At 36.9% G+C, this 11,503-nt stretch overlaps 1 protein-coding gene across 1 annotated transcript; it reads left to right on the top strand.

The window, feature by feature from the left end:
- Window positions 1-210: 210 nt before the first annotated feature.
- Window positions 211-2,973, top strand: LOC311146533 (homeobox protein engrailed-2b-like; the record flags this gene model as incomplete). Its single annotated transcript, XM_084183051.1, has 2 exons — window positions 211-679; window positions 2,630-2,973. The coding sequence occupies 2 exons, from the start codon at window positions 211-213 to the stop codon at window positions 2,971-2,973; spliced, it is 813 nt and encodes a 270-aa protein (XP_084039177.1).
- Between the last annotated feature and the right edge of the window lie 8,530 nt (window positions 2,974-11,503).

Below are 11,503 nucleotides of genomic sequence, written 5' to 3'. Positions count from 1 at the left end.
TTTTCTTTGTGAAAAAGGCAAGAGGCGGATTTTCAGTACTCCCAAAACTAGATACTGAAAAAAACTGAAATCGTTTTTATTCCCTATTCCGTTTTATTGAAAAACGTAGTGGACGAGGAATAATCTAGAACCCTCATTAATCTATATATATATATACTTTTGTGTGGGAGAGCGAGAAAGGTGCAAGAATTGGACATTGAGTATTTCACTATGGAAGAAAATTATAATGGCAATAGAGAGCATCAAGATTCGGGCGAAGAGTCCAACAGAGCTATTCTTCCTCTTCTCCAAGCACCTGGGAACCAGCAACCGCACCGGACCACCAACTTTTATATTGATAATATTTTACGACCAGACTTTGGACGGAGGAAAGATGGGACTTTTCATTATGATGAGAATCCCCTCAATGGACGAGAGAATAGTCCTGTCCTTCCCCAAAAATCTGGGCATTTAGGTGGGACGGTGTCAGGGGAAGGAACTTCGAATTCTCGTTCAGTCAGTGAGCCCAAAAAAGCAGATATTGTTGCAGATACGCTTCTCAAGCCCGGAGGAGAAATTGGAGATCAGTGCCTGAGCTCCGACTCGGAAAGTTCTCAAGCCAATTCTGCACCTTCGTCGAAACCTATGCTCTGGCCAGCCTGGGTGTATTGTACAAGATATTCGGACCGACCATCATCAGGTAAAGTCTAGTATTTTTCGTGCCTTAGTATTTAGTAAGAATATGAATACCATTAGACATTGGATCGCTTGAGCGCAATATAAACTGACTCAGTGAACTAAATAAGTCGAAATATTAACCTGAAACCACATCCTGCAGGCACATAATACAAACATTTAAAGTATCCCTTTGTGTAGCCTATTTTCAATGCTTTGTCCTGAACTTTTGGGAAATGTATAAAATAATATTTGAAAAAAAAAATTGCTTGCCAAATAGTGAATAATATTCCGAATGTATCCATAACTACAGAAGACCTCGATTACCCTAGGATATATATTAGGCTACTACAAGTCAATGTTATTTTTACTGTTAGCCTATTATAAGTCTATTATCACCATACAAATATTTGGCTAGTAATGCAATTATTATCAAGCTGACAATTCCAGTTGAATTATAAAGAGAGAAAAAAAGAAAAGGAAGAAGATAAAATAGAAGTAAATACTTTTTGGATAAAAAAAGGTTCTAAGTATTAAAAATATCGAAGTAGTAAAGTTTGTAAGTAACTTTTAAAGCAGTATTGAAACGTTTACGCCATTGTTCCTCAGTAGTCTTTGGAAAAATTTATAATTAGCATTTTTGTTTACAATGGGGCGAGGCAAAAAGTGTATTTCGTCCACATGCAATATGAGATTCGTGCAATCAGACTTTTAGAGTGCAAAGTTTGGAGGAAAAAAATGGACCGATATTAGGAATAAAAACGTGTGTCGCTACTTTTTACTTCTCTCCTCTGATATATTTAGCCTGTAGTTTTCATAATATTCTCAAACTATTCTCATATTAGGATATTAGGTCTAGGCCTGGCATAAACGCTTACTGCTGCAGGTTGTGATTATTAATGTCAATCTTCCATTATGGCCTATAGCCAAATGTTTGTTTTATTTGTATTTTTTTCTTCATATAATGTCGAAGTAAATAGCCTACACTTCAGAAGTGTATCAAAGTAACAATTATAGAAGTTGGGCATTTTAATTTAATTTCTAGTTAACATCGTTTAAACGTAGTACATTGTTATATTGGACTATCCATTCAGCTTTAGAAGCACTAACATAAAGTTAATAGTGATAATATCCCATTGTCGTATAACATGTAGTCTATAGGCCCTATATTATGCATAATGGAATGAATACATTAACTTCTCCGAACAATTCAAAGATAGTAGCCTAACAAAATAAAGTTTCATTAGGCTACTAAACAAAAAACGTTCCCACTGTGTTTTATGTTGGTATTAATAGGCGTGCATGTCACGACATAAAAGGAATAAAAACCTTCATTCCAGAAAACCGATGGTATTTTGCAGTACGAAAAAAATATGATATGATGGGCCAATTGATTATAATAATATTCAAACGCTATATTGTGAAGCCAATAAACGTGTAGCTGCGAATTGATCTCTTATTTGATGTAGAACTAGCCTACTCAAAAACAGCTGAGTTTCAATAAATGTTTACGATATTCATTACACATTTATGAAAATGCAAGCTTATAAATGTAGTTCCTATGGTAACAGTGAGAAAGGGGCGCCTAGACTGCCTCCCTCTAACTCCACCCCAATCAACACCATCATCGTCAACACCATCATCGTCTACTATGCACACAAAACCCCGCACCCTTTTAGAATAGGCTACTCTAAATTCTAATACAATTCAGGCCTATAGCTTATTGTGACTATATTGGAACTTTGGCTAATATTAAAACCAACACAATACTTATTCTACTAGCCTGCTACTAAAGGCCCATAGGACCTACTAGGCCTACTGCTACCCTACTACTAGGCCCATTCTTGCATGTTACTAGGTTCTGATGATCATCATATTAATTAGTCTGGCATTAGTGAACAAGTTATTGAGGACGTTGAAGGTCTACTTTTTTTTAGTTTCAAAGTCTGATCATTGAATGTATTCTAATCTACAGGGCCAAGATCTCGAAAACCAAAGAAGTCGACCACCGCCACGACAACAACGACGATGACACCAAGCAAGGATGACAAGCGTCCGAGAACGGCCTTCACAGCAGAACAGCTCCAGAGACTAAAAACGGAGTTTCAGACTAATCGGTACCTGACCGAACAGAGAAGACAAAGTCTGGCACAAGAACTGGGCCTCAACGAATCTCAAATTAAAATCTGGTTTCAAAACAAGAGGGCCAAAATAAAGAAGGCTACCGGAAATAAAAACTCTTTAGCCTTGCACCTAATGGCACAGGGACTTTACAATCATGCCACATCATCTAAGGATGAAAAATCAGACAGCGATTGAAGAAAAATATACAATGCAATAAATAACTTTAAAGGGCCAGTGTACATAATACCAGCAAATATTTAAACATGAATGAGACAGGATTTTGCTATATTCTGTAGCCTATATACAGTATATAGGGGCTAAACCATTTTGTGTTATAACACTTTGCCATTTACTCCCTGGAACTTTAGAATGCTTCATCATCATTAAAGTGTTTTTTTTTGTTTAGTTTTTTATTGGTAGGCCTACTTGACTTTGTGGACACATTTAACCGAAATAATGCTGAAGTCCAAAGATTTTTTTCTGCTGCATTTTGCAAACTGTGAATTTAAATAGCCTAAATTGTGTTCATCTATGATTTTACATTTTTTATCACACTGTTTCGTTGTATTTTTATGTTTATGTTGAAAATATGTTTTCTGAGGGTTCCTTTGTTTTGTTTAAAAATACAGCCTTTCTGAGTTGATATGGAGGGAACCATACGCATTGAATTATGCATTTTTATATTCGAATTAAAGTTCTGCCTTAACTAGGCTATAGTTATCTCGTGAGCATTACATATTAATTATTTCATCAAAATAATTCAGCTTTGGGTAGGCCTAGACTACATGTAGGCTATTGATATGAGACTGAGATTTGATCAAAATAACTAATATATTCAATAGGCCTATAAGTTACTTTAAACTTGACCCAAACTATAGAAATGAGTTGAGGCATAAAAGTAATGTAGCCTAACTTAACTTTCACTAAAATGACCTCTGTTGAAATAGATAGCATATGGTAAGAAAAACAAAACAGTATTTTATAAACCTAAATATTTGTCTGGTATGCAAGCGCATAACACCAACTTTCTTGCAAGTCTTCCATTGGTTAACCATTTTATGATGCACCCCTAAGTTCAAGTCATGTGCGCTTAGCTCCTATCCAAGGGGTTTTAAAATTGGGAGGAGTTGTGGATGTCAACAATTGGAAATGAACGGATATCCATTTGAAATGACCATGGAAATGAAACCGTTTTGGGTCAGTTCCACTACCAACAAAATCCAATTTAACCCCGGCTCAAATCAGGATTTCAGTGCCAAGTGAGGCCTACGGACTATATGTCTTCATTTCAATCATTATAATCTCATGAAAAACTTCAGGGATTAAGTAACGTCAATGGGCGGCATATATTAGGTTTACTTCACAAATAATGTAGGCTATAGGTGCGGTAAAGAGGTCAATCGAACTCGACCAAAACACTGGAATTGCCATGAAAATGCGTGGGGGAAAGGGCCGTGGGGGAAAGATCCCGAGTCTCCTCATTTCCCCCCAGCAAAATTAGCCCACATTTAGGCTATTGTTTATATGTGTATTTCACACTATGTTGAGGTAAAACTAGGGAGTATAATGCTTGTATGGATGTCAACCCCAACACATGTTCATGTCATCGTTACCAATCAATTACATTACAGTTAAAAACGAATTTGACTACCACCACCGATTTCTGTACGCTATCTATGCTAACCAGTTTATACGAACAGGAGTTAGCATTTAGAAGTCACTTCTTCTAAACATGAAACTTCTACATGTTATGCAGCGAAAACAGCCAAATATATCAAAATCGGATTTAAGTAACCACATTGTGGGCCTGTTACAATACATGATGGATTTAAAGAATATCCACTTTGTTAGATCAGATTTGTTGAATGTGCGCCAATCGGATCAATGGAGCGTCTGCGTTCCATTGAATCCTTTACCGCATCTAGCTATATCAAATAGTCCATGCGTTCCATAGTATGAAATACATTTTATTATTTGCAAATAACATAGCATTCATATTTATAAACAATACTCATAGTCTAAGTGGTCATGTTTCTCGAAAAGAGGTTCTGGAATGTTTACATAACTTATTTATCTTGCAATACCTTCTTTTTGTGAATGAAACGTTTAGAGGCCTTTGCATGAAAGCTGCAATCTGTCACCTGTATATCATGTGAGACAAAAGTTGCTGTATCCATACCAAATTGTGGTCTTATGATGTGAATGATCTTTCATTGTCAATCTTAAAAGTGTGTGTAAATTAAAATCCAAACATAAAACACACTTTGCCTTAAAAGTTCTGTAAATGAACTTTTCTATGAGTACTGTGCTACAAAGAAATAACACATTACATGTTTATCAGGAATGGGCTATTGCCATTACAGATGGTATACAACGTGAATTTACAACATAATGTTGAAACATGTCTAAAGAAGGACAAGGTTTTTTTTTTCTCCAGTATTCTTTGATATGAGACAAATGGAAATAATTTGTATCATAACTGTAGTTAACAATAAGCAAATAAACCACAAGAATACTATCACAATTTTAAATCCTTTATTTTATATTGTGCTTATAAACAATAAACAACATCAATAATCAGTGCTCTAAAAATACAGGCTGACTAATAACCTGTTAATTCAGAAACACCCACTCTGGGAATCATTGCTGAGGCATACATGTGATATGGCCAAGCCACATGTGTGTTGAAACAAGGTAATAACAATTTGCATAACAATTATTGGCCTGTCTTGAAGGTTAATGAGACCACAAGGAGAATTTCATCCTGCTAAACAGTACAGAACAAAATGTGGGCAATAGTGCAACTTCAAAATATTGTCCTCTAATAGGCAGTTGGTGAGTTTATGGAATACACTATGATGCAAGTTCATTTCCTTGATACAAGGCCTGCCCCATGCCTCTTTCTGGATGGGCGAGCTCTCAATAGACATATGTGGACTTGTTTTCTCATACAGAGTAAACTACATTGTGTAATTGGCTATTTGCAGGTGGTCCTCAGCTAAATAAACCTAAAGAAGAATACATTATTTAATGCATTAAAATGGTGATACTTTATTTTAGTCTGCAATTAAAGTGGTGTTTACATAGACATTACATAGGGGGCCAATATGAAAAATGTATGCACTCACTAATTGGAAGTCGCTCTGGATAAGAGCATCTGCTAAATGACTAAAATGTAAAATGCAAATGCTAGTAATGGCCTACTGTAATAGGCCTACTTGCAGAGTTCAATTACTTTAAAAAAGTTATTGTTCAAAATGAACTATGACCAGAATTCAATCGAACATGGTATATAGAGAAAGTATCTTGTGCCAGGAAAAGCATTTTCCCCCAATGACAATAGAAAAGATGACTGTTGGTTTCACCAGGCAAACAGTCTAAAATGTATTTACTAAATGCAAACTACTACTGAAATGTTGACCACAAAAAAAGTTACATATGAACTTGCACCAACGTGCACCATGATGTTATACACAGTCTAAGTGATATGCAGCATAGTATACCTCATTTTAGTTTAACAATTGAGTAGTGGTCGGGTGACCACTCCACAAGCCATAGCGAAGTCAAAATACAGGTTTCCATTTCTCAAGTCAACGGTGCACTATGCTGAATGTAAGTCACCTATACTTAGTCATGAATAGAGTTTAGGAGCCTAACATGAAGACCCAGCATCTCAAAAGCAAAATGTAGTAAAGTTGTACACATTATTTCTGTATCCCAGAAATTGATTAAATGTGCAAGAACTCTAAAGGATCTCAAAGTGTTGTAGGAATCCCATGACAGCAATTTCACTCAGTAGCTATAAATAACATTTACCTTGAAATAATTTGCTCTGTCAAACATATCCACAACAGATAAAAGTGGGAATTAAAAGCTTATGGAAACATTAAAACTAGTAGGTTCAATAGAATACATATCCTCATTAATGAACCTTTTGAGACTTTTCTGCATTGTTTGGAAACAGAGAAGTTAATAACCCAGAATGTTGAGAGCTATCCCATTCCCAGTTTCTGCCTGTAACAGAGTCTCTTATCAACAACATCAATTTCCTCTCACATACATCAACCAAGTAAGGTTGACCAAATCCAGATCACAATGACACCTCTTCAATATGATCATAATACAGTATACTCATGTTAATTTCAAAACTGCCATACATAACCAATCAATTCAAACGCAATCAAATATGGCTGAACTTCAGTCACCAATACAGGTTACAACATTCTGCGGTCTCAGTATTACCTGATGCTCTTAAACATGTATAGAAAGCCACAAAAAAAACTGAAAAGGATCCAAACACAAAAGGGAGAGTTATCTGTGCGGACCATTTGCAGCATTGACCTGCTCCTCAATGCCACAGAACCTCATCTGCATTTCTATTCTTGCCCAGCTTGTATGTGGAAGTAACGCCCAACGGTCACTGACTTGATGAGCTCTCTGGGTTGAGAAAAGCTGGTGCCTCTCAGACGCTGAGCTGAGCAACTCGGTTGGTTCCTCAATGGAGTCTGTGGCTGGGAGACACAGATGAAGGTCAAAGCCCTCGGTCACAGCTGCAGGTGGCTCATTTCCTTTAACCCATCCATCACTTCTTCTACACATCGGAATTCAAAATGTCCCTAAAAAGGAATCTCATAAAAGTATGTACATTTCACAAAAGAAAAAGTCCATCCTCAATAAGCTTGTACCTCAACTCTCGATAACAGTGATGCATATCTTTTGAGCACCCCAAAAATATGAGGGGGCACAAATTACGCTAGCCCCTCCCCACCCCGGTCCTCACCCCAGTCCATAAAAATTGGAGAATTTAGCAATAAAAAAAAATACCTGAAACAGATTTTTCCTGCAATCTAGAGCCATAATCATTCTGCTTAATTCTACAGATGTAGATGTTTGATCACTCTTTTGGTTGCAGAGAATTTTCCTGCACAGCAGTAAATGCAAAATTGTAGTGTATTTGAAGTTTAAAAAGGCTTCTAAAGTTTGTAATTTCCACTTTAAAAATGTCAGAATTGATTATGAAAAATGCATTAACCCCTACAAAAAAAATGTCCATTAATTATAATCCACATAATTCACATTTCCTGTTACTGCCGGATTATTTTCCTGCTGTAGCAAACTGGCTCAAATTAAGATATGTCAAAAAGGTGTATTTTTCTGTATCCTCCTGACTGGTGGTTCAATTTCTTTGTAGAATTAAATATGCTTCTCTGCAAAAATGTGGGTAAAATATTGAAAGGAATGTGAGTCTTATTCAGTACATTTAGATATTGCTTGCTTTTCTAAAGTCTACCAACCTTGCCAGCAGGTATGCCAGCTAAGATAGTTCGACAAGCTAGCTATTCTAACTTGATTGATAGCCTGAAATGGCTTCTTGGTAGCTAGTTATGAGTTTGGGAACCTAGATGTTTTAGCTAAAGCCAACTTCATAAAATTGCTAGGTGGCTAGTAGTATTACAGAGAATAATTTGATTGCATTTTTCTCCCCAACAGGACAAATCTGAGGGGGCACGACGCCTCTGTTTTTGAGCATTAAGAACACAAGTGGTCAAATCATTTCTGAATGAGATGGTCTTCTTGGACTATTGAAATTACATTTGAGAAATTGTTTATCATATAGTCCTTATTACCTGTGTGAGGGTTGCATTTCCTCAGAGAAACCCCCTCCAGGAGTCCACTCAGCATATTGCAAAGGAACTAACGTGTAGGAAATTTGCATTTAGTGGTCAAGTTTGTCCTGCCACTTTGAGCCCCTTGCCAACAGCACCTTGGTAACCCTTGATCTGTCATGAGGTTAAGCTCAAGCGCTATACATCCAGAGACCGCTAAACACACACAAAGAAAAACGGACACTTTCTTAAACCAGAATAAACTCCCAAAACACAATTTCTAGGAAATTGCAACAAGTTGAAGACTTTTGTTTTGGGAGATTGGGAACCTATATGCGCTAGCTAAAGCCAACTTCATAAAAGTGCTAGGTGGCTAGTAGTCTTAGAGAGAATACTTTTTGGAATTATTTTTTTCCTTCAACAGGACAAATCTGAGGGGGCACGTGCCCCTGTGCCTCCTATGGGCATGACGTTTCTGCTTTTGAGCATCAAGTACACAACAAGTAGTGTAGTCACGAGACTTTAAAAAAGGTCCACAGACAAAGAAATTAGTTATCATGAATTCACAAATCCCGTGCCATAAAATTTTGCCTCTTCCAATTGGCAGAGGCAAAGTGGTCTCAAAAAGAAAATACATATCAGAAAAGTATTAGCTGCCTCGTGTGGCTCTCAAAACAAAACAAAAAGACCCATCCTGTCCCTTCCCCCACAGAGTTATTCATCCATAGTTTTTAAATGCTTCCTAGTCAAACTTGAATATGGAATGAAGAGCTAGGGCTTTGTGGCGGAAATATAATTAAGCTGGTGAAAGATGTATATGGTGAAGAATGGGGATGACATCAGGCCAATTTCACACTTGGCACTTGGATGGCCGGGCCCAAGCTAGGCTCTTGCCACGCAACACAGATCAAAGCACACTGCCACTCCCAAAAAGGCAAAAGAGGACTTAAGTATGCTAATCTCCAGGACAAATATATTTTAATCTTGTTAGAATACAAGTTAATGCCGCAGCTCAGTGACTGAACTTTATAGAGACTAAGGGAAATATTCACTTTCCCAACATTTCTGAATGAGATGGTCTTCCTGGACCATTAAAATTACATTTGAGAAATTGTACAAATAGTTTATCATATAGTCCTCATTACCTGGTGTGAGAGTTGCATTTCATCTGAGAAACCCCCTCAAGGAGCCCACTCAGAATACTGCAAAGGAACTAACATGCGTAAAAATGAGCATTTAGTGGTCCAGTTTGTCCTGCCACTTTGAGCCCCTTGCCAACAGCACCTTGGTAACCCTTGATCTGTCATGAAGTTAAGCTCAAGCCCTAGACATCCAGAGACAGCTATACACACAAAGAAAAGCTGACACTTTCTTAAACCAGAATAAACTCCCAACACACCATTTCTAGTTGAAGACTTTTGTTTTGAAATAACTGGAAGTTCAGTATGGGGAAAATGCTGTAATTCCTGATGGTAATGAAAATGATATATTGTATCCTGTTTGTATTCAACTTGTCTGGTTCATAGGGTTTCATTTCAGTCACAGTGAAAATGTGTTGCATACAAAGCTTGACCCATGCATTGTTCTTTGTTCCTTAGCCAAAGGAGGTTTGAAATGTTTTTTGAAAACTGACCCAAATATTTCCACAAAGTGTAGATACATTTTGTGTAAAACTGTCCAAAAACAATAAATAATTTCCCCCAAAATGAAAATATTTAGATCATAAACCCCCCAAAAAACTTGTGATTATTTGTCATTATTCGATGAAGTTGTGAGGGTCATTATATGAAAATGGAACAACATTGTCCATGAAGTTTTGCATTTTCCTGGCATATATAGCAGAAAGAAATCTCATCTGGAGGAAGTGTTCAATCTGTAGGTGAATTTACAACCTGTGTGCTCTGAGATATGAGTGTTATCACAATTTGGATGATAATTTACTTGATTTAGGAACTTACAGACTCGTGTTATAGGGAGGTGGTCATATCAGGCCAATGTATAACTATCAAGGCTCTCATGTAGGTTTTTTCCCCCCACTGCAAACATTTTGTAACATTGCAAATTCACAGATAGAGGGAGATCCCTTTGGATACATGTTTCACATGTTCTGATCTAGAGCTGGGCAATATGGACAAAAATCCATCCATGAATTGCCTGAATTGATACAATAATGATAAATAGAATGATATGTTTATAACATTGTGCACCAGTTTATTTGTAACATTATTCTCTAAACTACTACTATTAGTTTGATTGTTGTAGGCATCAATTGTCCCACTAACAATCACCCATATTAGCAAACTTATTTCATTTCAAAACTTCACATTTCTCTAGTATAGGCTACTTATCGTAATGAATGATAAATCAGCAAAATGCCTGCGATAAGTGATTGTATGGTCGGTGTCGATAATTTTCGGTTTATCGTCCCAGGTCTATTCTGATCTATATCCTTAAAAATGGGTCATAACATCAAACGTAAAGTTCAAACAAAGAAATACAAAAAAATACATCTAAAAATAAGATCAATCAACAGGGGTATTGTTGAAAAATAGTTGGATAAATTGTCATAACATTTGACATACTTCCCCATATTTCAGAGCACATAAAGGTTTAAAATGGAGATGACGGGACGTAAGGGGATTGCCCATTTCAAAATCAAGAATCAACTCCCTCCTCCAGGATACACGGTGCAATCAAATGCAACCTGCCATGCGGAAATCAACTATCTACAACGGTTGAATTCTGGACCAAGAACAGGTCTGTATAATCAACACATTTGGAATTCTATGACATTACAAACAACTCTTAAACTGATCAGCTGATGAAGGTGAAAGCAAAAAGAGGCAACATTGCTGATCCAGCTCATCTCGACATTGTCTGTAGGACGCCACGCCATCATTTTTGACATGGCTGCCTCCTCAGTCTCTCAAAGCTGAGTACAGCACATTCAAACTTTGCTTTTTATTTTTTACACCCATCTTATCATTATTTTAAGTGCCACTTCTTCCTCCTGCATGACACAGCATCAAGCTGGAAGTTAGGCCTACTAGGACTACCTAAAGAAACACACCTGACTTTCTATCTCATGATACAATTCCGTGTATCATTATTCCAGCATC

This window comes from Coregonus lavaretus (assembly GCF_964263955.1).
Source record: "Coregonus lavaretus genome assembly, chromosome: 19".
Classification (NCBI taxonomy): domain Eukaryota; kingdom Metazoa; phylum Chordata; class Actinopteri; order Salmoniformes; family Salmonidae; genus Coregonus; species Coregonus lavaretus.
Note: the sequence above shows the minus strand (reverse complement) of the source record. Positions and strands in the feature narration are given on the sequence as shown.